The sequence below is a fragment of the Miniopterus schreibersii genome (genome assembly GCF_964146895.1).
Source record: "Miniopterus schreibersii genome assembly, chromosome: 10".
Taxonomy (NCBI): Eukaryota; Metazoa; Chordata; class Mammalia; order Chiroptera; family Miniopteridae; genus Miniopterus; species Miniopterus schreibersii.
In genome coordinates this window covers 67,448,819-67,476,257 of record NC_138110.1, presented here as the reverse complement: position 1 = coordinate 67,476,257, position 27,439 = coordinate 67,448,819, and the positions used below count along the sequence as shown (strand labels likewise).

The following is a 27,439-nucleotide window of genomic DNA, read 5'->3' as shown; positions in this document are numbered from 1 at the left end:
ACGTGTCAGGCTGAGATGTCAATCATGGTTTGATAGCAATTGCTTCCCTGAACCTGATCTGTGTCACCCCACCACACACTTGTTCTCACACATTCTTTTTCTATTCTTTCCTGCTCATCTGAAGGCCAAGAAATACAATTTTTGAACACACATTTTGTGTTAGATATAGGACAAGCTTCAGCAATAGCGTCTTCTCTTTTTTAAATTATGTATTGATTTCAGGTGTACAGCTTAGTGGTGGTTAAACAACGATAACTTACATGGTGTTTCCTTGATATTTCCAGTACCCAAACTGGAACCATATATAGTTATCGCAGTATTAACGACTAAATTTCCTATGCTTTACTTACTTCCCAGTGACCATTTTGTAGCTTTGTGGTACCAATTTGTACTTGTTAGTCCCTTCACCTCTTTCACCCAGTGCCCCAACACCTAACATAGGTAAGACTTTCTTTGGAGGCAACATCAACCTTTCTTTCTAGTAAGCAGTGATTGTAGATTCATGTCATGTGCCCTGTAATAATCATAGTTGTATAGTTGTTTTTGTGTTAAGCCCAGTTCAGAAATCACATATATTTCATGATACAGCGATCACTGTCAACCCATGGTTGTTGGTGCCAATTCAGTGCCAACAGGAATCCCCACTTTGGGGTGCAGTGAAGAAGAAACTTTATTCAGTGCAAAACAGCTCAACTGTGATACAGCTTGGCTGTGAAAGCAGCAGGGTTGAGGAACAGCCCTGATGCCAGCTGGCCCTGTGGCCACTGCCTCTCCCTGGTCTGGTCTGCTCTGTTTTGATGATACAACTTCTGTGTTTCAGCTGTGAGAGAACGGCAGCCTTGTCCTTCCCTGGAAAGAGAACATACACTCCCAGAGCTTGAGGGAGGTGGCTTATACGGACAAAAGTCCCCGCCTCTGGTCCCTATTGGTCTGTTCTCATGCAAATGAAGACTCCAAATCTTCAAAGTTTCATGGGCCCAAAAGGCACTGTCCCGATTGGGCAGAATAGAGCCGCTCTGGTTGTTTGGAGATGCCCAGCTCTGACTAGGTGGGGAAAGCGTCTGACCTATTGGTTCATGTAGGATTCCAGTAACTCCTTTATGAGGGCTGGCTCAGCTGGTAGAAACCCAATGCAGAGGGCAGCCCAGTGCAGAGGCAGGCTCCTTCCTGAAGCGCAGCTTGCATGAGAAGCCCCTGTGTAGAAATGGCTGCTGGCTCGGTTTTTAAAAAAATTTCAGCCCAGTAAGACACCAGGAGCCCTTCTTAGTAGGTGTCTTGCTTCTCAGGGTTCATATCAGGTTACTCACGTTTATGCTTTGAACACCTAATGAATTCTTATAAAGCACACCTTGAAAAGCTCACCAACCCTCTAATTATATTTCAGTCATACACACCAGTGTAGTGGCCTCCAGGTACAGATGCACTACTGTGTATCTGGAAAGAAATTTGAAAACATTTAAGGCTGCTTTCATTTTAGATCTGACAAAGCTGCAGCTGAGAAAAGGGTGAGGTGCATTTAATTGCAACTGGCAATATTCTTAACTATTTGTAGCTATGAGTACCCACATTTTAAAGTTTTTATAAAATTAAAATTGTTTTCGTAAAAAAAAAAAAAAAACAATTGCAGAGTCTAGTCTCACGACTACCTCCAGTTAGGCAACGATATTGCAAGACACACATGCAGAGTAATTTTCCTTGCCCTTTCAGCAAGAGAGGCCCACTGTGTCCCTACACTTTTCATTCCACAGGTTTAGGGGGCAGCCCATTGTTGTTAACTTTTGCTACCATTTGAAGAGGGGATGAACTTTTAAATTACTGGCCAAGGTTGTGTTTAGAGAAACCCACACGCGCCAGCCCCCCAGTGGGTAGCCCGGGCACACGCTGCGCACGCTCTGGCTTATGCAACATCCACTCTTCTGTTTATTTTCAGCTCGGCGGTCAGAGGCGCAGGGAGGCCGTTGCCCAGGCAACCGACACCCCTGGCAACCGCGGCCCGTCGGGGCGGGGGGGCGTGGCTTCGGCGCGCCCTCGCGGGTGAGAGGCGGCGCCCGCCGCCCGCGTCAGGAGCGCGGCCCGTCCCCGCCGGCCGGCCGCAGGCTGAGCGCGCTCGCGTCCCCGCCGACTCCCGGGGAAGGCCCAGCGGGGCCGCGGGGAGGCCGCCGAGCCGCCGCTCCCCTCGCCCCGCGCCTGCCGAGGGGCCTCGCGCCGCGCCCAATATGGCGGGCGGGCGGCTGCTGACGGCGCTCCTGGTCGCCTGGGCGGCGGCGGCGGCGCTGGAGGAGGAGGAGGCCGGCCCCGAGCTCGCGGCGCTGCCCGCGGCGCAGAGCAGGGTGCTGCCCATGACCGCCTCCAACTGGACGCTGGTGCTGGAGGGCGAGTGGATGCTGAAATTGTGAGTGTCCCCGCCGGCCCGCCTCCGGGGCCGGGGGCCGCTCCGCCGCCCACCCCGCCGCTCGCGCTGCGCATGCGCCGGCCCTGCGCCGTGACAGCTGCGGGGGAAGCGCAGCCCCTCGGCTCCCGCGCGGCGCGCCCCCCGCCTCGGGGGAGAGGGGTTCAGGGCGGGCGGGGTGCGCGCGGCCCCGGCGAGGGCGTGGGGACGGGGACGGGGGATCTGCGAGGAGACCGCGTGCCCTGGGCGCAGCCGCGCGGGTGGAGGGCAGGGCGGTCGCTCGGCGGCGCCGGCGCGCGGGACCGTCCGCAGCGTGGGCGGCGGTGTCCGCGCTGAGAGGGGGGTCGCGACGCCCTGAGGGCCCGGCCGGTTCGCGCGAGCCCCCTTAAGTCTTCCTTCTGAAAGCCCCGAGCTGTGCAAAATAAAGCAGAAAGATGGGCGCCCGTGAGGGTTTAACACAGGATCCCAACGAAACGCTGATGCTGGTGACGTGGGTACGCGGATGAGTTGCCCCTTTGGTGAGTCGCACTCAGCGCCTGCGCTCGAAGGAGGCGGGAAAGTACAGTTTGAGTTAGGAGCAGGCCAGGGACTGTTCAGCGCAGATGAAGTGAAGTTATACCGGGAGGAAAGGGGTCATTTGCAAGATCTGAAGTAGACGGGGCCGCGCGCGGGCCGGTTTGGGGGCTCGCTCGGGGCGCGCTCGCGGGGGCGTGAAGGATGGGGAGGGTTGCCGAGCCGCGCCTCCCGGGCCCGGCCTGCGGCTTCAGCGGGCGCGTCCTTCACAGCTCCTAGTCGATACTTAATTTTCCGTCCAGGACACAGACACTCACGACACGGGGTCTTTCCTTTACTTGTCCGAGGCTAGATTGCGAGCCTTTCCATCCAGACGCCCGCAGAAGCCTGAGAAGTGACAGCGTCCCTGTGAGGTCAGGGCCCAAGGTCAGGGCCCAGGGTCACGTGGCTTCGCAGACTCCGCTGCTGGAGGAGCGGAGCGCACGTTACCCCCAGACACACCCCTGGCCACAAAGAAGGGGGTGTTTTCCGCCTGAGTCGAATGCCTTGGATAGCATAATAAATCAGCGAAACTATTAGAGAGATCTCTAGGCATGAAGCTCTTATTAAAATACACCACGTAGCTACTTTGGTTGGAGGTGAGGGAGGTCATTTTCCTTTTAAGAGAGGAACTTTTTTAAGCAAAGAGGAGCTTTATTCCAGACTGTCATCTTTGTAGGAGCTGCAGGGGTTTTAGAGAGGCTGCGTTTCGTCAGGTAGCGCTACACACAGTTCTTTCTTTCAGGAAGTGCTTGCAAAACGGGGTTTCTCTAGATGACCGTTTTCTGATTAGAATTGAATTTGTGCATGTGCATGATGAAAGTCAAAGCAGAAAGGCCTCAGCTCCTTTTATTTACTTTGGAAATAGCTTTTCTGTGTGTATGTTTTAAGTAAAAGAACTAAGAGCACTAAGGCTGAGGTGAGTGGAAGCCAAGTTAAGCTTATAAATAGGCCACAGCCAGCAGCCCCTGTGCTTGGCCATGCTGACAGTTCACATTTCATGTCTTCATGAAGGTACAGGCCTAGATGTAGTTGCTCTACCTTGCCGTGTGTCCTTTGCGTGGAATGTGTTTGGCCGCGATGCACGGCGTGACTCGTAGCCCTGGAGTAAGCAAGCCGTGCAGACCCTTGAGATCCCTCTAGCAGTTCTCTCTTCACCCAGCTCAGCTCAGGATGGGACTCGAGGCGGAAAGGGGATTTCAGCCACGGCATCCACCTTTCCGCATACGGGACCTGGACGCTTGGGCTGAAGAAATGTTGTGGCTCTTGTCTATTTGTGATATTTCCTCTCGAAAATATAAAATTCATTATATTCTCAGTGCCTCTATAGGCCTACTTTGAATTCCTAAGAATTCATTCAAACAGCCAGTAAGTTAGCAGATTTCCCCCCTGATATATATAACAGAAAAACAAAATGTGCCAATGCTAGTTTTCATGTTAACACTTTGTTCGGTGAACTGGCCGCATGATAAATAGAAATTGTTAGAGGTCCATATTGTTAGATGGCCTATTTTACTTCTGTAAAGAAGCCAGTTAGGCTTTCTGACGGTATTAAAAATTTGACATTACTTGGAATGACAGTTCTTTATTTGTTTGTTTGTTTATATGCTTCCTCTCTTCTGGGAATTTTTTCTTTTATATTCCACTTTATACAAAGCTCCTATAATGCAGTTCCTGCTTATATTGGTATCAATAATTGAATTCATTTTAAAGGACCTAACCGTGTTTGTCTGCTCTGAGACATGAAAAGCTTTTATTGTAAAATTTAATTTGTTCTACTTTCAGTCAATTCTTTTGGGTTCTTGCAATTGAATTTCAGTTTTAAAACACTCTTTGCTAAGGAGAAATATCATTTAAAAATTTATTCACAATCCTGCACTGGCTGGTTTTGCTCAGTGGTTATAGCATCAGCCCGTGTACCGAAGGGTCTCTGGTTCTATTCCTGGTCAAGGGGCAATACTTTGGGTGTAGATTCGATCCCTGGCCTGGTTGGTCAGGGCCCGTGTGGGAGGCAACCAGTCAGTGTGTCTCTCTCATATCAGTGTTTCTCTCCCTCCCCCCCTTCACCCTCCCTTCCACTCTCTAAAGATCAATGGAAAAAATGTCCTAGGGTGAGGATGTATATATACACACACACACACATATATTCAGATACACACACATATACACATACACACATACATACACACACATATATACACACACACACACACATATATATACATATACACAAATCTGAAATCTTTTAAGATATGAAAAATTCTTCCATTACTACATAGTCACATTTTCTTTAATGCTGTGGACTTATATATTTAATTTTTCTCTTATTTTTAGCCTTCACGTATTGTTTTATAATTTATACCCCCCATTTCTTCCATGTCTCTATAATTGACTTTCTGTGCTTTTTTCATCAACCTCTGATGGAAAATTTGCTCTTTCTCAAGGTTAGGAAAGATGATCTAATCTTTAAAATGCCTTCCAGTGTTTTATTTCCATTGTTGCATACTATCTTTCGTTCAGTTGCTTTGTAACCTTTTGCTATTTTAAACACTTGCTTGGCTCCCATTATTCAGTCTTTGAGAAAAGGACTTTTGTTCTTTTGAAACAAAAGTATGCAATGTAGTATATTCTGTATACTGTGCTGGTGCCTTTCTCCCCCCAGAGAAATATGAAGATATCCAGATAGCTTAAGAGTGACCCACCGACCTTTAAGCTGATATCCAGAGAAAAAGTATTCCTCAGTAAAGCATATAGATCTTTATAAAGCACTTTATATAGCACTACTCTTTCTGACTTTGTTCTTGGGATGATCATGTTTCAAAATTACAATTAGTCATCTGGTGGTAGAGAAAGCCTCATTTATTTCCCCAGGACCCCTAAGTTTTAGTATTGTTTTCCCAATATCCTTAATATACCTGGAGAGAACATCTTTAACTATCAGGTGTGTTCAATAAATACTTTCTAAGTGAATGAATAAGTAATAGATTTTATTTGTTTCTTTAATGAAGAGCTTCCTCAAGTACATCACTGAAGGAAAAACCTGTATGTATTTTCTTAGGTACTAAGGATAATCACTCTCATCTACCATTTGTTCATTGATATAATAAACATTTATTGTAGCCTAGGATATGCTGGGCTCTGTTTAGGTACAAGCAATGCACCATTCACCACCTTCATGGAGTGTTCATTCTAGTAAAAGTAGTCAATTCCATTTTCTCTAGCAAGTGTAATGGTTTTCGTAGAGCTGTCAATTTTTATTTTTCCTCTGCATTTTTGATAATATTTTCCTAGAAATGATCTTCTAAAGAAATATATTTGAGAATAAGATTTTCAACTCTTGGGTCATTAAGGAAGTTTTCTGGATTTTCCAAAAAGAAGCATAACACTTGATGTAGTGAAGGTATCATTTGTTACATTTTGATTTAGATTATTGATTAAATCACAGAAAGATGAATCTAATATCCCCCCCCCCCCCCCCACAGAGAGGCAATCTGCATGATAAAAACCCTTCCAGCTTTCTCAGGTCTCTTCCCTCAAAAAAATGTCCTGGCTTAAAAATAATTCTTTTCTTTTGTTAATAGCTCCTTTGCCCCTCCCTTCTTATAAAAACTCTTCCATTTTTTGTAATCCCAGAGCACCCTTCTAGTTGGTAGATGGGATGCTGCCCAATTCATGAATTGCTTAATAAAGCAAATTAGATCTCCAAATTTACTTGGTCGAATTTTGTGTGTGTGTGTTTAACAGAAACCAAGTAGTATATTACAAACATTTGTACTAATGATTGTTCTTGATATGTACCTGCTTTATATGTGTCATCTAATCTCCCAATAACCTTCTAAGGTAGCTGCTGTTATTTCATTTTACAGTTGAGGAAGCTGAGGCATGGAATGATTATTAACCCTCCCAAATGTTATTGTAATTAGCTAGTTTATTAATATTAATACTAGGAAGAGAGCAAAGGGGAAGCCAGACATTATAAGCATGATCATCTGGGTAGCTTCACCTTCAAGCTCCCCAGGGAACCATGGATCCATTCTCTGCAGATCACTGGGGAAGGAGATGAACAAAGGAGGAGATGGATGTGTGAAGCCAGCATCTCTACTCATCAGAAATGTAGCTTTGATGGATCAGAACCTGGTTTGGCTAGTTCAGGGACACCCTTGTGAAATTACCTTCCTTTAGTGGGGCAGTCAAAACAGTCTTCTCTCTCAAAAATCAAGAGCTACCTGGAAAGTGACAAATTTGGATTGATTGTAAACATAACTTTGAAATAAGATATTTTATGTACTATAGTAGTTTTTGAAAATCTTAAACTTTACCTAATTTTTTCCTAGTGAATTAATATTCATACATTAAATTCTAGGGGGGAAGTATGTTTTTGTTTTTCTATAGTAAATGACTTTGGAAAAGCTTGCTTTTATGCTTCCTTTTAGACAGATATTTTTTTTAATTTAAATATTCTATTTCTCTATTTTGTCTTACAGATATTTTTTATATGTTTATATTGATTAAGTATTCTTCTGTTATAGTTATGCCCCTTGGTGTCCATCCTGCCAGCAGACTGACTCAGAATGGGAGACATTTGCAAAGAATGGTGAACTACTTCATATCAGTGTGGGAAAGGTCGATGTCATTCAAGAGCCAGGTACTGTAAACGCTGAACATTAAAGGCAAAAGTTTGTTACTTTTTAGTTTCAGTTTTTTCAAGCACATAGAAAAGTTGAAGACTAGGATATTGATAGTCATGAACTGACCACCTAGAATCAACAGATAACATTTTGGCATATCTGGGTTTGTCTATGTATGTGTGTGTGAGCGCGCACACACACACACACACACACACACACATATTTATATTATTGTTTTCTTTTGCTGAGTCATTTGAAAATAAGTTGCAGACATCATGATATTTTACCTTTAATACTTTGGCAAATTAAAATTTCCCTAATTATTTCCCAAATGTCTTTTTATAGTTTTGGAACCAGGATCTAATCAAGGTTCACCACTTGCATTTGGTCATTAAGTTTTTTTAATTTCCCTTAGTCTAGAATAGTCCCCCATTTTTTTCATTACATTGATACTCTGAAGAGAATAGGCCAGAGATTTGCTAAGGTGTTTCCTTGTATTTTATATTTTCTGCAAACTTGAAGTTCAGCCTAGAGGCATGATTTGGGTTGGACATGTATGGCAAGAGTATTTCATAGGTGATGCTGTGACTTTATATTTTATGCCGTCAGAAGACACATACTATCACTATTAGTGATACTGAGTTTGAGCACTTGGTTAAGGTGAGGACACTGAACATCTCAGTTCTGAAGAAAAGATCCCACTTTATGATTAGTAGGTAATCTTTGGGGTGATACTTTGGGGTTTTAAGATACGTAATGATCTTAACCTGAGTCAGATATTTTATTGTGGGTACCAGAATGATGGGTTTCTAATTCTGTTGTTTCATCTACATTTATTAGCTGTTAATGATGTAATTTTTCAAAAGAAATGGCAGGGGGAGAGAGGAATCTTTTAAATTCTTAAAAGATATGTGCAGTTGGTATTTGTAGTTTAAAAATAACTGCATTATACATAAATTGAAAAGTTTTTTTTTTATGATTCTAATTTCAAATTTGACTATTTCCAAACTTTACTAGGCTTTTTTTTTTTTTTTCTATTTGCATTTAATTTCTACCTGTTGTATTCTTTACAAGGATAAAAAGAAGGTAGGTATGGCAATGTAGCTATTACCTTTCTGTAATAACTGTGAGTTCAAAAAAGACAAAGAACTGAATTACCAGTTACTTGGACAACAAAATTAATGATGTCTGTTAAGATCAGTGTGTTGACAAGCACATGGAGAGAAATTTCTGTTAAAAGCCACTCGTCCTCAAGCCTCCACCCACCTTTCTAAGTATTGGAATCAAAGCCACTTCTGCCCATCTGCTATTTAGAGATGGAAAATTATAGTTATTAGTTCATGGTTTTGGCTATTACAGTGAGTCACTCTGTTTGGAGGTCAAATCGTTGGAATTACATTTTTGCCATACACTTGTTTTCCTCTTTTAGTAGTTTGAGTCCAGAAATTAGGTGTAAGCCTTGGTCATTAGTGGGGCAGGTATGTGTCTTGAGCAGTTACCACAGACCCTGGAATAGAGAAGATAATTGGTACATACTTGCTGAGCAAGTATTAAAGGTTTTACTTGTATTTGTTTTCACATGGCATTTGATACATAGTTAGTGGTCAGTAAAGATTTGCTTCTACAGAAAATGTGAGAAAACCTATTTAATGTCTATAGAGTCCCTTGACAATACCTGCAGATTTTATAAATGCAAAGATTATACGTGGTCTTATTACTTCAGATTCTTTATTTTTAAACCTCCATCTGATGTAATCATGCCTATAGTTTATTTTGTCCTTTACTGTGTGTTAAGCACTTAACACACTGAGCTAATCCAACTTCAAAACAGTTCAGTTAGGCTTTAATGTACCCACTTTACAGATGAGGTAATTGAGACTTAGTAAGGTTACATAATTTATTTAAGGTCATAAAGCTTGTAAACGGAGAATTTAGGATTTAACCCAGGTTGCATAACTATAACCTGTGCTGCCAGCCACCATACAATTCCAAGGGATGCACAAGATGGAAAACTCCCATGTAACACATCAAAGGTAAGCAAGTCGTATGTCACTGACTGGAAAGTGTTAGGTGATAAAATGAAATTTCTTTAAGTCAAAAAAATAGTATATATGACTTATTACTATAGTTATAAAAACAAGTTCAAGGTTGCTTATTATAACTTAGGTTAGGTGCTTGGGTTAGTCTGAGTTTGACTTGTAACTTTTTTTATTTATGCTTCTTGTAGGTTTGAGTGGCCGCTTCTTTGTCACCACTCTCCCAGCATTTTTTCAGTAAGTTTAAATAATTTTCTGATCTTATAAACTTTAGAAATCAGTAGATGTGTGCCAGGAATCCTAAGTTGTTGTTTTTATAACCGTCACACAGTCAGTTTAACATTTAAAGGGAGAAAGACAACCCTGTTGGAGGATAATCATCGGAAGAGAGGGATGCCCAGAGGGTTTCCTGGAAAGGAACCTGATTTCAGGCAGCTAATGGGAGGAGGTGCACAGGGGTCAAAGAGGTTTTTTTGATGACATAAAAGGTAGGATGATTCTTAATGGATACTTCGTAATTTGTTAAACAGACAAAGTAGAGAAGGCTTTTCCAGATAGAGGAGGCACCATGGAAAAGCCCAGGAGAAAATGAGCTACCTTCTAACTGTAACTCATTCTCTATGGCTGGCTCTGCCGGTGTGTCTGGGTCATTCTGGGTGATGAGGCTAGAGGGGCTCAGTAGTGAGAGGGGAGGGAGAAAGGAAGGGATGGGCTCTGGAGATGCTTAGGGGGTGGGATCATTGGAACTTGGTGTCTGATTAGCCATAAGGAAGGAAAATCCTGGGATGACTATCAGTAGGCCATGTGTAATAGTAAAAGCTACTGAGGAGCTGTTAGAATAAGATGAAGTTTGGAAGATAGAGGCCAAAATGGAGAAGATAGTGTGAAGTGACTTTGTTAATTTCCAGTAGAGAAGTTTAGGTGATAGTCTGATTTGAGGATCTAACACTCAGAAGAAAGATTTAGACTGAATATACATACTAGGAATTTTTCAGCATCGAGATAGAGGTTAAAATATATTTAGAGAGAATGTATGCAGTAGGAATAGAAGTAGGTCATGGATTGAACTTGGGGTTGATCAACCTTAGGACAGGGAGTAAGGAATTGGGAAGAGGTGGTCAGAGTAGGGAGAAATCCGGAGAGCTCATAAAAGCCTAGGGAGGGGAGGGAGGAAGGGATTCAGTAGTGAGCAGTGCCAGTGACAGACAAAAAATGCTCCCTGGATATGGCACTTTGGAGTCATTGGAGACACTCAACATGAGCAGTTTCCATGGGTTGTGGAGGCAAAGCCCCAAGTCACACGCATTGTGAATGAGTAATATATGAGGAGAAACTGGTGAGTGTAGACTTTTCCTTTAGGAAGCCTGACTTTGGGGAGAAAGCAGGACTGGGGAAGACTGAGGGGCATGTGAAAATAAGGAGATGTTTTGTTCATTTTGAGGGAGGGACCTGAATGACATAAATTTGGAAATGCAGGTACAGTTTTTAAAACTTGATAACCACTGCTACTGCTGTTTTGCTGTTATAAGAGAAAAATTGAAATGCTTGGTAGTAAAAATAATAAAAAGTAACTTAGCGGGAACTTTGCTTATAGGTACAGATTTTGTGGTGCTAAAATAGGGTGTTTAATGCTCTCTGTTTTGGAATATTTCATTTGTAGTAGATTAATCTTTATGCATGCTTTCTCTTTATTCCTAACAATAATTTTTTTCTTCACGTGAGCCAAGTTAAAATGCAGAGTGTAGTTCACATGTAAAACTAATAGTTTTGATTTTTATTATGTGTAACACTTGTCATTTTAATCAGTTTGTTTTATTTGGTTTTATAATTTATAGTGCAAAGGATGGGATATTCCGTCGTTACCGTGGCCCTGGAATCTACGAAGACCTGCAGAATTACATCTTAGAGAAGAAATGGCAGTCAGTGGAGCCTCTGACTGGCTGGAAATCCCCGGCTTCTTTAACGTAACTTGGAATTTTTTTTTTAATGAGAAGGTGTTATTAATGAAACAGGCAGGACCAAGTGAATAGTTCATGCACCTCTAAAGTCTGCATTTTTCTTCGTGTTCACTTCTGATTACCCACGCTACTCATGACTGTGCTTACACCGTGTTGTGTTTCAGGTTTTATTATCCACATGTTGTAGCTAGTTGTTAGTTACTGGGAAGTGAGTATCCAGCTTCAGGTGGTTACAGGAAGCCACCCCCAACTTTTGCACCGAGCTTTGCCAACTGTTTCTCTTTACAAAATGTGGTATTGAACACATTTACCATCCTTCATTCCTTTCAAATTATTGATAAGATATGGGAGTGACTCTTGAATTAGATTTCATGATGGAATTGCTATTGGATTGATGTGGAAAATAAAGCCTGTGGTGTCTTTGGCTGCCTAGCAAAATGTTGCTGGGCAACTTACGGCCGTGATGGCATACTGCATAGTAACTGGTGAGGTAGGTAGGCCAAATCATCGTAACTTTTCCCATAGTTGGCCTTAATTTTGAATGAGTTATCATATTTGTAATTAATTTTATTAGTATAAATAAGTGTAAGGACTGTCCCTGCTGAAAAAGGGTTAAATGATGCAATATTTCAGGAATCAGTCATATTAGCATTTATTTAGTGCTCAGGGATGCATAGCTTAGCCTAAAAGCAGCTTTCATTTTACAAATATTTGAGTAATGATTTTATGCCAGATACTGTTCCAGGTGCTAGATACTCAAAAGTGAACGACTGACATGGTCGCTTTGCTCCCCTCAGGCAACTGAAAGTAAAACAGATTAAGAAGAAACTGGGGATATAAAGAATTGTAGGCTGTCTATAAAAAAACAAAAGAAATAAACAAAAACCTTTACTGAGACAGGGAATAACTCTTTGGCCAGGGACCTCCATTGGATGATGGACTAAGAGAGGGCCCTATGACGGGAGGACTATAGTGAGACCTGAAGGATAGAACGGCCTAGTCAGGTGAGGAGCAGTGGAGGGCTATTCCCAGGCATGGGTACAGAGTAGATGTAGTGCCTGATCTGGTCAAGACAGTGAATGGTAGGGAGAGTGATGTGTGTATAAGCCAAGAAAGGGGCAGGCAGAAGCCAGATCATGCAGGCCTTTGCCCACATTGAGGAACCTGGATTTTATCAGTGCCTGCAATGACAGATGGCTCTTAGGAGAAACTGGGGAGGGAAAGAATGGATAAGGTCAGACAGTTAGGAGGCTGTTGCCATGTCTAGTCTGGGGATGATGGCAGCAGTGGGGATGGAGAGAGTGGGTGGACTTAAAATGTTTTGAAGCTAGACCTGGCTAAGGTGAAGGAGAGGAAAGATTCACAAAACATCTCTTGGGTTTCTGGTTTGAGTACTTGATGGGCCTTGGCACCAGTTATTGATTTGAGCAAGAGAAAAGCAAGGGTACAATGTTACATGTTAAGTCTGAGGTGCAGACTTCTTTGTGGAGCTGTCAAGTTGGATGCATGGGGGTGGGTCTGTGGAGACTTCAGGAGCACAAATACAAAACATACATATGGTATTTAAAGCCTTAGGAAGGAGGAGATCACCTAGAGAGAGAGAAAACAAAGGAAAGTGCATGGGACCAAGCCACAAGATGCCCCAAAATTAAGAATTTGGGTAGAGAAGGAATTAGCAAAAGGAGTCAGGAACCTGGAAGTGAGTACCAGAGAGTCAGGAGGACAAGCAGGGGTGTGTGATTTCCTAGAAGCCAAGTAAGTTAGGGTGCTCAAGAGTGAAGAGTAGTCACTGTGTCTCCTGTTACCAAGAGGTGAAAGAAGATCAAGTCTGACATATGGGCACTGAATGTAGCAACGCGAGGTCAGTGTGGCTTTCACCAGTAGTATTGCAGTGATGAGGACAGAAGCAGGTTTGAATGGGTTAACAACATGGTAAGGGAGGAGAAACGGCAAGTGTGGACTGGAGAAGTGAACCTGGAGGGCCATGGGCGGTCCAAGGATGCTCTTTTTGAAAGATGAGAGAGGGTAGAGCATGTTTTCATGCTCATGAAAATGATCTAGCAGAAAGGAAGAAATTGCTAATGCAGGAAGAGGGGTTAACAAAAAGAACCAAGTCATTAATAAGCCAAAGGGATAGGATCCAAGGCACAAGAGGAGGAATTAGACAGTGGGAGGGCAGATGGACTTTCTCTGTTGAAACAGGAGAAGGCAGGTACAGGTGTGTGCCAGGTTCAGGTTGGGTGGGGGAGAGATAAGAGATCACATAATGGGTTCTGATTTCAGTGATGTGTGAGGAGCTTTTGCTAGCTGAGAGTGCACAGGGAGAGGAGGGTGTGTAAGGGTGTGAAGAGAGGAGCTGTCTTGTCAGAGCGTGAAAAATGCAGTATTCAGTGCTCACTGAGGTTTGTGACTGAAGGGAGAACAGTCAGCTGGTCATCGGACTTTTTCCCAGAGACACGCAGCTGCCCAAGGTTGGGTTTATGCCAGTTATGTGCAATGGAGGGAAAAAGGGCCAGGGGATTGGAGTGTGTTTACAGCAGTGACTGAAATGATGCTGTGGAGGTGAAACTCTGTGAACACGAGTGAAACCGGGAGAGGGGACAGTGTATTGCAGAGAGTGGAAGGGCAGACCTCTGTGACCTGAGTTTTGCTTTGTCTTTTCATAGTATGCGTCACCAGTGGTTCTCTTTATTTTTTTTAGCATGTCTGGAATGGCTGGTCTTTTTAGCATCTCTGGCAAGATATGGGTAAGTAATCTTAGATACACCCTTTGCAATCATCTCTGCAGAGGGCTTTTTTAAGAGTAATAATGTAACTTCTAAACTGTAGGAAGGTAAACATCATAAATACTTCTATAATTCCACTTCTTCAGCCACACAGCTACTCTCACGAGGGGTCCCCAGTGGGAATGTGTCTTGTGTAGAAAGGTATCAATTGAACAATGACCAGTAACTGCCATGTCAAAGTCATACTTACTTAGATTGGTGAGGAATCTCTATCAGAGCTGAACAGGCCTGTGTGGTTTCACTTCATTTTATATTCCCATTGTCATGGTCTCCTACAGATCAAAGATTAGCTAAGCCTGAAAGTGATTCTATATGTCAGGGGTCAGCAAACGAGCCTGAGCGCTGGCCACCTGTTTTTATAAATAAAATTTTATTGGAACACAGTCATGTTCATTCATTACCTTTTGTCTATGATTGCTTTCACTTTATAGTGGTAAAGTTGAGTAGCAGTGACAAAGACCATGTGGCCCACAAGCCTAAAATATTTACTCTCTGCCCCTTCAAGAAAAAGTTTGGACACTCCTGCTATATGTGATTGTATCATTTCACTGAGTCATTTTAGTGAATTCAAACTGTTATGTAGGTTAAAAGGTTGGACAGTTATATAACCTTGAATCTGTCACAAAACCTTGTGCTCCCCTTCGTGTGTAGAGTGAGCTAAATCCTGCCAGATTTAACACAATTGCTGTGGAATTAAATGTATATTCTTGAAGTATTCCGAATCTTTAAGAATGAGTTCCTATATTCGTCTTTTCTAAACTATGTGTAGGTCAGGGTGTCATATTTGGAACTTAATATTCAAGGAGCTCAAGAAGACTCTGTTTCTCATGCACATCGATATATGTTGAGGGAAATTTCAGAACAACCTGTTGTGTCCCAGTCTTTTAGTTGTATTTTGTTTTCTACATTGTGAGAGAGAACACCAACTTCAGGGTTTGTTTTTTGTTTGTTTGTTTTAACAACAGAAGCTAAATTGGTCACTTGGATACAGTAGTTTTTGGTTAAAATTTGTTAACTCGTTTTTTTGTTTTGTTTGTTTTTTGGCAATTCTGTGTGGAATCTGGATGGATTCTGTGTATAATATTAAACAATAACTGGCATTTTTCCCTCTCTCCAGGTAGCATGAATTTCATATGGTTTCCTTCTACTGTCTTAATATTGTAGCCTTATAATGTCTAACTTAATAGGATAATTATAATACATGGATGTCAGGAATCACTGAGAGAAAGTCTTAGCATAGAACCTATAATAAGTGCAGGTCAAAAGATGAATTTGTTTTGTGGGTCAAGGTTGCACTTTAGGTGGAAGTTAGTCATGGCTTTCATACATTGTTAGAGTTTTACTTTCAAACATGGTATCAGGGAACAAAAATAATTGCCCTGACCTCATGTACATTAACTTGACATTTAGTATTTAGATAGACAAGAGTTTAAACAAGGAGTTAACAGTTTTTCATTATATCATGCAGATGATTACAATGTGCAGCAATGTCACATAAGGCCAGGAATGGGTGTTTTATTATTATTCATGCATGCGCAGTGCCCAGCCATGGACAGCGTGGATGGGTTCTCTGTGGATGTTGGACTGCAGAGAAAGGACCATTTGGAAAATAGAATATGATCCATCTCTGAGTAACCAATTAAGATACTCTTCTCAGTTATTGACAAGTAGATTACACATGATATTTACATGTATATTTAGAATGTCTTTACAGATACTTAAAAAGGGAACAAAAAAAGATAGTTTTATAAGATAAACTATAACATTTGACACACAAAAAATTATATTTTACATTCTACAAAGTTGCTTTTATCTAATATTAATACCATATTTTTTTCTTATTGGTTAGCATTTGCCTGGAATTTTTTCCCCCACTGTCAGTCTTTTTCTTGTTGTGTTTTAAATGAGTCTTGTAAAAAGTATATGGCAAGAAGTAATTCTTTCAATTGATCAGTTTAATCCATTTATATTTATTGGGATCACTAACACATTTGCCCTGATTGTAGATTGTGTATGGATGTGGGGGGGCGGGGGAGTGTACCTGACTAAAGGAACAGAAATGGTAGGTTTGTAGATTATTTTGATCTTCTTAAGTGTATGTACATATTACATCAAAAATCTATAAGAGAAATCTGGTATTATCCTTTGTATCATCATCTGAGTGATTTTAGCATGGAAATATTTTCTAGCTCAGGTTGTATCTCTTCTCTTGTTTTTAGTCTTTGGTATCAAATAGAGTTCCAGGGAATAGTAAACGTAAAGGATGTGCACTGGACGCAAAGCCGGATGAATTTTCATTTCCTCATAATGAATTACCTACAGAAACCACCTTCTGTTTAATACTACATTTTAGATTTTATAGTGATTTAGAAAAGTTGTTAACGATGGGTAGGCATAGAGAAATGAGAGTCTGACTAGAAAGCGGAAGTATGGAGACATTTAAAATGGTTCGTGTTCTCTAAGTAGTGTTTGGTTCTACTTAAAAATTAGCCAATGCCTAAGAAGTGTAATTTTTATTGATGCCATATTACAAGTAAATACTGAGGTATATATAATTACTAGTGGAAAGTGACCAAAAAAAACTATCATTGTGGAAGAAGGGACTAGAAAAACAATTCTACCAGAGTTGTAGCAGGTCATGAACTCCAAAGAACTTCAACTCTTAATACATATAACCTTGAGTATTGCTCTCAGATTCTCAGTGTTGTAAAGTGTGACTTATTCTTGAAGAATCACAGATGCATTTCATGGGAGCTCCTATATGTGGAAATAATTTACAGACTTGAGTTACAGCTGGAGAGGTAGATTTAAACACTTTTGTCCTTATTATAAATTTTTTTCTTTTGATTACAGCATCTTCACAACTATTTCACAGTGACCCTTGGAATTCCTGCTTGGTGTTCTTATGTCATTTTCGTCATAGCCACCTTGATTTTAGGTCTTCTCATGGGTCTGGTAAGAGATATGCCAATCTCTTTTCCTGTCTTTAAAGCCTAATGGGTTTCATGCAGAACTACAAAGCTGCCAAGAAAGAAAACACATATAAACTAACATCACTTTGTGTGTAATATCAGCAGTTAAATAGCATTTGCTTGTCTGATACTGCTTTCAATGGTAATTTGAGATCTAATGGAAAATTCATTAAATCATTATCTTTTAATTCTATCCCTTAAATATTCTGAAGATGTGTGCTGCCCAAAATATAGGCAGTGATAAAAGAAGAAACAGAGACCATAGACCATACTTGAATTCATAGTTTCCAAGACAGCCCGTCAGTGGTGATGGTGATTTCACACATTGCTACTTGACTAGAGCACTGTGGGGATAAGGCCAGCACTGTGGATAGGCTCCTTCAGTGAAAGGGATGGTTTTTCTCTTGTTCATAGCCTCTAATTAACCCTCTAATCCTAGCCAGCTGCTTATACATAACACTCTGGTTTCCCAAGGTGCATGTTATAAGATAATGTTGATTAAAAACCACAGGCAATATTGTGAAAAAAATGTCAGGTGCAAAGCACATCACATGTCTTTGGGTATGACAATCAGTATCTAGTAAGTATCTGTATCTATGCATTTTCAACCTAGGTATTTTAGGTAAGAGTTGGAATAATAAATTTATTTATTTAACTGTGTAGGCAGCTATGTAGGCCTACTCTTTACTCTTTGATATAATTTTTTATCTTTCTCTTTACCTACACTTGATCAATTTGATTGAGCTTTAAACTAATATAAATTCTTAAAAGCCCTTATACTATATATTAGTCACATAGCTCCTAAATGCTATATGATAGGAATAAGTGATGATTACTAAACATTTATATAGAAAGCACAAACTTTTAGTTAAGATTATCTTAAAAGCCTGTCCTTACATTTTATAATAAACTCTGGCTCTTTAGCAGTCTTTTTTTTTTTTAATTCTCACCCGAGGATGTGTTTTTATTGATTTTTAGAGAGTAAGGGAGAGAGAGAGAAACATGATGTGAGAAAGAAACATCGATCAGTTGCCTCCTGCATGTGCCCGACTGGGGGATGAACCCACAACCTAGGTATGTGCCCTGACTGGGAACTGAACCCGCAACCTTTTGGTGCACTGGGTGATGTTCCAACCAACTTAGCCACCCAGCCAGGGTGAGCACAGTCTTTTAAAATAAGCTCAAAATATTAGCAATTGACATTATAGCAAGTCTAAGTTAGTATGACGAAGTCCTATTCCAGGGAGCCAAAGAGGCTCAATTTTATTTTGCCATGAGCATGCTTCATAATATGGCTTATATTTGAGATTTGACTGCTGATGTCAACCTCACAGATATAGAACATAGATATGTCATTCATTGGGCCCTAGGTATGTTCCATTGTGATGCATTAATCTTACTAATATTAACATATCCCTAATGCTTTGGCCTAAAAGGATTTGACTTTGGATATAAATTTGACCCTGGATGTAAATGTACTTCTTCCATCTACTGTTTGTGCTAGATTTTTCTAGTAGTGTATTCTGGAGCCACACTAGTATGAGGTTCTTGTAGAGGGAACAGTATGAGATCCTAGAAGATTCTGAGGTAGAGTTATGGGGAATGTAGGTTGAGTGTGAGCCTATTGCAAGACCACTGAAAAGTCTTTTCAGCATAAAAAGTTTTAGACTTTTTATCTTTGAAGTTGACTTTAAGCCCAAGAAATTAAGTCAGGTGTGCCTATCCCTTAATTTCATTTGGAAACTTAGATTCAGATAATCAGTGTAGGAAAGTTATTAGAGGCTTGACCTGAAGAAAGAAGAGAGTGGATTTAACACTGTTCAAGTGATTAAGTGATATAATATATTATTCCTTTATAAGAAGTTGGGTGGATAATTTTGTTTAACAAAATAATGCTTTCAGAATAGTGATAGACTCATAAATTGTCAATACATTTTTATAGAATAGCATACGCATATCTCTACTCAGAGTGCCTTTTCTACAGCTGTAATGTGTGTTAAAACACCCAACAGCTAGAATTTTTGCCATGAGCAAGGAGGTCTCCAGGTGTGCAGTTCTGTGCTCTGTGTCACCTTTGCCATTCACTGGGGGCTGAAAGTCGAGCCCAGGCATGCAGTCAGGTGAAGCTTGGTCCTGCTGACCTTGGAGGTTATCCTTCCCTTAAAGGTTTTGTGCAGTTTAACTTATGTATTGGCCGGCAGGTGCAGGATATTTTCCATAGAGAAGCAATTTCCTGATGGAGTTATTATTTCCCATAAGCCTGACTATTATGTTTCCTATTTTTGCGTAATTTTAAAAGATGAGAATTTAAAACAAGGCTGCTGGTTTGATTTTTGTTTGCTTTCTTCATTGAACCTAGTGATGGTTGAAGTGTTTTACTAAATGTTGTTTTCACATATAAAGAAAGGTCTCGGTTTTAGAAATCAGGCCTATATTTTGGATTTTAAACCAATAAGGGAAGATCCTTAAGTGCACAGTCTATATCAAATCACTCTGGCAGCAGCATTTTCTGCCATTAGCAGCTCTGCTCTGAAGGACGGAAGACAGCGAAGCTCTGGACAAGGAGCAGAGCGATGGTAAACAGGCAGCAGTCTTCTGCCTTTGTTGTCTGGTCTCCATTTCTGTTGGTTTAGACACAGTCTAGATTTTGGTGCTTAGGTAGATTATTTTGCTATGTGCTGATGACCAGTGCCTAGCACAGGGCATGCCGCTGTCAGTGAAAGATAGGAATTCGTCTGCTCTCCTCAGTTAGGTGTACGTCTGTCTGCACCTCCCTGGGTAAAAGCTGAAACCTGAAGATATAACCCTGGAGGGGAAGCTGAAGCTTCAGGGTGTGCATTCCCCGGCACACCCTGTTATTAAATAGTGCTGTTCTTAGTGGCTCAGAAAGTGGCCCATTGTTCCCCAGACCAGAAAACAGATCTAGAACTGAGAGAATATGAGATGAAAGGGTTTTACTCCTGTCCCTGAAAAGAAAGACTGTGTAGTGGAATTATGCACCGTCAGACCGAAAACAGAGCTCGGTGATGGGCTAGCCCAGACCTGTCCTTTCAGGAGAGTGTGCAGTGAGGGAGCAGTTATGTGACTTGTTGGGCCACAGCTAATGAGAGACAAAGCTGAGACTAGTGTCCCGAAAGTTTTCTAGGCCCCTTACCCAGCCCTTAGCCAGCATGAATATGTCACGAGTAGGACTTAGCCCCCCTCCAACCCCCCTTTTTTGTTGCGAATGCCAGTATTTCTTGTCACTGGCAGGAGGATTTTTTTTCTTCCTTTTGCAATATGTCAGGACCAAAAATTTCCCCTCCAGTTGGAATGAAGAAATGGAAAAGAAAAAAAGTTACAGAAATATTAATGTCCCTTGAATTGCTAGCTAGTAAGCACTTGACTGTCATGTTAAAAATGTAAGTTTTCAACCTCAGTCTTCAGATGCAAATGTTTTCCTTTTTGGTATTCAAATTAATTAAATGGATTGGCACTTGTTCTGCCACCCACAGAATTTCCTGCATCGAATGGCCCCACCACATGGGTCTCCTGGGATCTCTTGATCTGGGAGCCCCCGTGACCCAGTTTGGTGTAGCTTAAAGGAGCCAGACCTCTGGCGTCAGCCGGCTTTCCCTGGCTGTGCCCAGGGCCTTGAATGCACCTTCTCTCTGCATCCTTCTTGGTCCTTCCCAGTGCTGCCCCTAGTTGTAATCTCTGTATCTCTCATCTGTCAAAGTGCTTTATTCATTTTTCTTATGAAACTCAGTGTTCTGTATTGATTTATTTTTCCGCTGCCATTTTTTCTGTTTTTGAATCTTGTCCCCCAGATGTTAACCTACTGAACGAAATATTGTGTAAAGTAATAAATGAAAATATAGGTGGTAATAACCCTGAACAAATCGTAGGATACTTATTTGATGTTTATAAAATTGAATCAAAAGGACTGTGACTTTGAGTTCTTTAAAATCTTAGAATACCTTTAAAACACTGATGTTGGAAGTACTATTTCTGTTTATGGTAAGGGGCAGCTCCTGTACAGACCAGTTTTGTTTGGCCAGCAGAGTGTTTTTTAAAAGGCCCATTTAGACTTGGCTGGCTTTTTCATCTGTTTTTAGTGGCTCTCTGTAGACATTTGACTTTGTGACCCCTGTTCTCAAATAATAGTATTTCCCTATATTGTGTCACATTTAAGAATTAGGAAATTCTTAATTATACCTTTTTCTTCCTTGAGGAATTTTGACCAACTGCTAATTATGTATCTGTGAATATCTGGTTATGGAAGCCAGGCTTAATTTTGAGGTTCTTTGGTAATAAATGTTCGATCTACTTACTGTAAAATCACTTTTTTCCCCTCCAGGTCTTGGTGGTAATATCAGAATGTTTCTATGTGCCATTTCCAAGGCATTTATCTGAACATCCTGGTAAGTGTGATAAACTCATGCAGTAGAGTATTTTTGGGGTTCTGTGTTGTGCCCTTTTGTGCTCATACAGGTGGTGGATTTTCCCCGATTTGCTAGGTTACCAAACCACCGCCACTATCAAATTCCTTGAAATGTTTTCTATACAGATTTGAACAAAAGTTCTCTTTTCTCTCAAGGAATACTTCATTTCAGCAATTTCTTTTTCCTTCTAAGTGTATGTTCTTCATTAATCAGTTGACACGTTTTTCTTCATTCAAACTGGAATGAAAAGGGAGGGAGAGGAACTCACATTTATTTAGTCTCTGCTGTGTGCCTGCAACTAGTCTAAGAGCTTTAAAAGAAGCCTCCCCAAATCTTTGTACTGTTCCGTACTGTTTCTGGGACCAAACAGCCCTGGATTTACATGTTTTTAATCCTATTTTAGAAACTTTGCATAAAGACTTTTACGAGACTTTATAATTGTTGAATTTTATATTGGAGTTTAGATAGGCTTATATTTCCTTTTAATTTTTAAAGTTTTCAAGGCTTTGCAACTTCCATAGATATAGTCATGCGCCCCTAACGACAGGGATAAGTTACGGGAAATGTGTCATGAGGTGTGATTTGGTCTTTGCAGACCACAGAATGCGCTTGTACACACATAGATGACACAGTCCACTTCTGTGAGTGGAGGTGCTATGCTTTATGCAGCTGACAGCAGAGAGGTTTTACAGCAGCGTCCCCACAAACACGAGTATCCGGTACTACCTTGCGCTGCTAGGTTGTGAGGGCCGCCATAGGAGTTTTCAGCTCCATTGTAACCTGTGGGGCTGCCGTGATATGTGCAGCACCGGACTATACTTAGAAGGTATATCGAGTCCTGTAGAATTCTTACAAGTAACAGAAAGCCAATTTAAAGGAACTTAGGGAAAAAAGGAAAGTGTATTAACACACACAACTGCAAGTCCAGGGATGTTCCAGCTTCAAGCACAAGCCCAGGAATGTTAGATTTTGTTTCCCCTGAGACTGCTTCAGTGGTGTCATCAGCAGTAGCCATCACCGTAGAAAGAGAGCGAGCTTTCCCTCGGACTCGGCCCAAACTCTGCTTGGAGTACTCTGGCTCCGCTTGTCACATGGTGAACCAGTTAGGGCACCAGAGAGGGTCCCCAGCCAGGTTCTGCAAGCACCAAATACAGAGCCGAGGGAGCCTTTGCCTCCCGCCGCAGGCGGATCCGTGGGAGCCCCTGTCGGTGGACCGCGGGGCGGGGAGGCCCTGGTGCGCCCACGCCAACCGGAGACCCGCCCTGGGTCATAGCAGCGGGGTGGAGGAAGCTGTCCTGTCGCCCTTCTGGTTCGCAGCCCGCGCCTTCCTTTGAGTGCTGATGACCTTGTCACTCAGCCGGTCCCCTCTCCCCTCTCCTTTCTCCCCTCCCAGAGCAGCGCCGGGAGTCCGAGGAGGCCTCGGGGCCCGAGCGCGAGCGGCTGCGGGACACTGAGGACGACCGGGAGGAGGACCGGGAGGAGGACCGAGAGGAGGACCGAGAGGAGGACCGGGAGGATTCCAATGAGGACGACCCCCGGGACAGCCTGGCCGACGACGAGGAGGAGCAGGACGCGGGCGCGGAGGACGGCGAGGGCGAGGACGACGAGGGCGGCGAGGGCAGCCCGGCGGCCGGCGAGGAGCAGCGGCCTGGCCCGCAGGCGCCGGGGGAGGCCCGGCGGGAAGCGGAGCCGGCGGAGCCCGCGGCAGGGGCCCGCGAGCCGCCCCGCGCAGCAGGCGCCCAGGCGGCGGAGGACGCGCTGAGGCAGCGCAGGAGCCAGGCTGCTGCCGCGGGGCCCGGCCGTGAGGACGCCCCCAAATAGGGCGCCGAGGGTGTGCCGGCGGCCGCTGGCCCGCAGTCTCCGCACCTCCGGCCCTGTAGTGGGCGTGCAGCCCGGGGTGTGTGAGGACCTTTCAGGCTAACGGTGCTGTGCTAGGGAATGGTTGGGGGCTCGGGGTGGGCGCCCGGCCGTGTACTGGAGTCGACCAGCGGAAGCGACTCCCAGCCCCGCGACAAGGCTGCAGGCCCGATACAGGAAAGCAAAGCGGCCTGAGCACCCGCCAGTGTGCAGAGCTCTTGCTTCCTTGTGCTTGTGTTAAGTGTTTACTTTTGTAAACATCAGGCACCATGGGACAGGGCCGCTTTTTTAGAGATAAAAATTGAGAGGGCCTTGGATTATTGTAGAAAAGAGCTTGGAAGTCGACCTGACTCTAAATCTCCGTGGTCATGTTTTATTTTTTACCTTTCACATTTCCAGCCTCCCCGCCCTGGCCTGCGGGCTCCCCACCCCTTCACAGTACTGCCTAGTGAGAGGACCGGACAGCAGCTGGGCTGACCTCAGTTGTGTTTATTGGACTTAGGGTTTTAGGTAATCAAGGACCGTCTGCAGCCTGTGAAGCTGGCGCCGCAAGCAGCTCCAGTGCAGTATTGTAACCTTTGGAGATTCAAAGGAAGTGGCGATTGTACGGGAGACAGTTTCGTTGTTTTTTGCCAAAATGTAGTAATTGTTTCAAAAAGCTCCTTTAGCAGTATTCCTTTTCAGCCCGGAGTCCCAGTCCTGCCGGTACAAGGCAGTCTTGTGAAGAAACTTGAGTCTTGTGTTGTTTTGTTTTCATCTCCAGGGTTCCCTGGTCTTGAACCACTTTAATAATAACTGAAAAACCATTTCTGGTTTTCCTTCAGTGATGTGCTTTTGGTGAAAGAATTAATGAAAGCGAATATCTGGAAATGAAAGATTTGGTTTCATTTCCTTCTTCCTTAATCTTGTGCAGAATTTTATCCCTGTAAATCTCTCAATGCTCAATCTACTAAAAGTACCCAGGGGGCCCAATTTCTTTTTAAAAAATCCATCCATCTACTTCTGCCTTACCTGATTTATGTCTTAGAGTAAAGTCATAAAATTAGATTCCAAGCTTATGAAAGATGACTAAAGTTGATTCTACACCCCTTGGGTCGGACAGAATAATAAGTAGAGCTGGCTTGTGAAATTCAAAAGTTTCTGTCATTTTAAAACAAATATGCAGTATATGCTTATCTGGCTGTTTAGATAACCCCTTCCTACTATTGACTTTGACCACTGATCACTGTGGGAGGGAGGTGTTCTGAAACTCGCTGTCCTGTGCTGAATGAGCCTGTTGCAAGCCTCATACAAAGGGGGTTTCATTCTGCCAGACTCTGATCTTTAGAGATGCTTATTTTCCATCTTTGCAGTTCAGTTACCTGACAGCCTCCTCCCGCAGCGTGGTGAGCCGGGCAAGGGCAGGCCGAGGGCATCAGATGTCATTGTCCTCCCAGCCCTTTGACCCTCTCCAGAAGACCCTCAATAAAATGGTTTGACACCCCGCCTCCCCCACAAAAAGTCACCAGTAGTAGTTCTCTTCAGACAGCAATAGGACCTCAAGTTTGAGGCCATCAGAGAACTGAGGGCTTGGGAAAAGCTTGGCTTTTGCTCATTTCCTTTCCTTCCCGCTAGAGTAGGGTCTGGCACATCCTAACCCAAAGTGTCATCCTCCTGATGATGGCGGCTCCATCTCCCTGATACTGGGCAGCTTCTCTGGATCACTGCTGAGCCTGGTGTGCCCTCCTGTTGCTGGGTTTCTTTCTCTAACAACAGCTGAATCAAGTTTTCAAAGATCATTAAGGTCAAGCTCAGAGCTATAGACTAACAAAGGTTTCAGTTTGGCTTTTCTGTATAATCTCCCCTCCATAATAAGGTAATTTTTTAGAGTGGAGTATTTGACTAGAGGAGAGGGAATGAAGAAATAAGATATACTCTGGCTTTTTAGAAACGTAAGGCCAACTTCCAGTTGGCCCCCAAATAGTACCTAATCATGTATTTTTAAAAAATATATATTTTCTTTCTCAGTAATACTTTAAAAAATATGGAGTGAGGGACAAAAAACATCATGGAGAAGAAATTCATTAGAAATTTAGATGTCTGGCTATGAGAACCATTTCCCTTATTTTTCCGTTGTTTTTTTTTAATATCCTGGCAAAAGATAGAGTTTTTACCAGATGGTCTGATACACAACTAATTTTATTTCTTTGCACTTGACGCCTTTGGATTTGTTTTCAGTACTGACTGAATGTAAAACTAAAGGGAAAAAGTCAACCTAAAATAATTTGAAATTAGATTAACATTCAATAGGATTCCAAGGATATTTCTTACAGATAATATATTTATTCCAGGAGTCAAGTGCCTGGACACATGATTTTGATTTAAAAAGTAAAAAATAGTCAATACTTCCCTATATTGTAATATCAGTTTTTTTACTTACACAGTAGTATTTTGTATAAGTCAAAGTTAGGTGAATTAAAATAAAAGTAACTGGATTTTTAAGTGAGGTACATTGCTGTCTGTGTGAGTAGTTGGAGCAGGCGCCTTTTCATCGATTAGAAGGAAAGGTTGAAACTCCTAGCCATCTTTTTAGCTTCCTTTATTACCCTTCTCTTGCTAGATCTGTTACACTCCCCAGCTTGCTTAGAGATCTCCTGTTGAGGTAACACAGGCCATTCCTTCCCCTTCAAATATAAGCATTGAATGGGATGAGTGGCTCATTCAGTTCCCTGCCTGGGCCTGTGCATATGACCTCATCTCATGCATATGACCCCTGCTAGCCGAGGGCCTCTACCTAAAGAAATTCAGAATACCTACTGTAGTGAAAAGTAAAGCTTTCACAGGGCTGACTTTTGACACAAGAAAGCCAAATTTTTACTTATTTGTGGCCAAACCCCCTTGTTAATAGCTATGGTGTTGCTATATGATTTGGGTGTATGGAAGCCCCAGAGCCTGCACCTGTAACACCTTTGGGGTAGATGATAAATGTCTTTCAGGGCAAGTACTTAATGTGACTGGAGCTTGCATGTTGCTTTACAGGATGGGAAATATGAAAGCATCAAAAAAAGGTAGACAAGATAGGATTTCAGCATTTCACCTCACGTTGGCAGGAAGTGAGAGAAGGAAAGGAGATTTGTGCTTTGGCTAATGTGTCTGTTTATCTGTCCTTCATCTCAGTGTTGAAGTGCTATTTCTGCCAGTGTCATAAATGTGTGGTAGGCCCATCCTGTTAAATATGACAACACTTTTGGAAAGTGTTCATATCACTCTCTTGTGCCAACAGAAAAGTTCCTTGTTTAGTTTCTCTTTACCTCAGTCCTACGTATTGGTCCTCTTGAGGATTATACGTGGTCTGAAAAACCGAACGTGGAGTCATGGAGTCTGATGAACGTTCCACAACTTCTGAACAGCTCTCCTGAACCAGGAGGTTCGGTTGAAAGGCCTGTGACAGCTTCAGACCAGGACATGGCGTTCAGGTGGCTTACTCTCAGTCAACTTTCATGTGAACTGTGACACTGTATGTGTGGGACTCATACACCATTGCCATGTTTCCAAAGTAGTGTAATTGTTACTAAATAGCTTCTTTGTGCAAATGCAATTTTTATACTGAAAATACTTATTTGTATTGCAATACACTATAAATTTATTACTTATATCCTTTGTAATAGTCTTGATTATTTAGCCCGGTGATACCTAATTATTTTTATCTTCATCCATGTGTTCTTTGCCTCCTCAAATAGTATCTGCAGCCACTGCAATCAAGATATGAGTTTCTAGCAGAACATTGCCTGAATTGCAAAGCACCTTAGTCACAGAATGGTACCTGATCCTTGATCCTGCGTGTTTTCATTTTATGTA

General features: G+C 42.3%; 1 protein-coding gene across 2 annotated transcripts; it reads left to right on the top strand.

The window, feature by feature from the left end:
• The first annotated feature begins 2,052 nt into the window (after nt 1-2,052).
• Nucleotides 2,053-27,236, top strand: TMX4 (thioredoxin related transmembrane protein 4). 2 transcript variants are annotated; one of them, XM_081148754.1, is made up of 8 exons: nt 2,057-2,392; nt 7,471-7,586; nt 9,797-9,842; nt 11,441-11,569; nt 14,265-14,310; nt 17,203-17,304; nt 21,661-21,724; nt 23,139-27,236. In XM_081148754.1, the coding sequence occupies exons 1-8, from the start codon at nt 2,217-2,219 to the stop codon at nt 23,564-23,566; spliced, it is 1,107 nt and encodes a 368-aa protein (XP_081004880.1). In that variant the 5' UTR covers nt 2,057-2,216; the 3' UTR covers nt 23,567-27,236. The 2 variants fall into 2 exon arrangements, with proteins under 2 accessions (XP_081004881.1, XP_081004880.1); XM_081148755.1 differs by lacking the exon at nt 17,203-17,304 and having other exon boundaries at nt 2,053-2,392.
• The last annotated feature ends 203 nt before the right edge of the window (nt 27,237-27,439 follow it).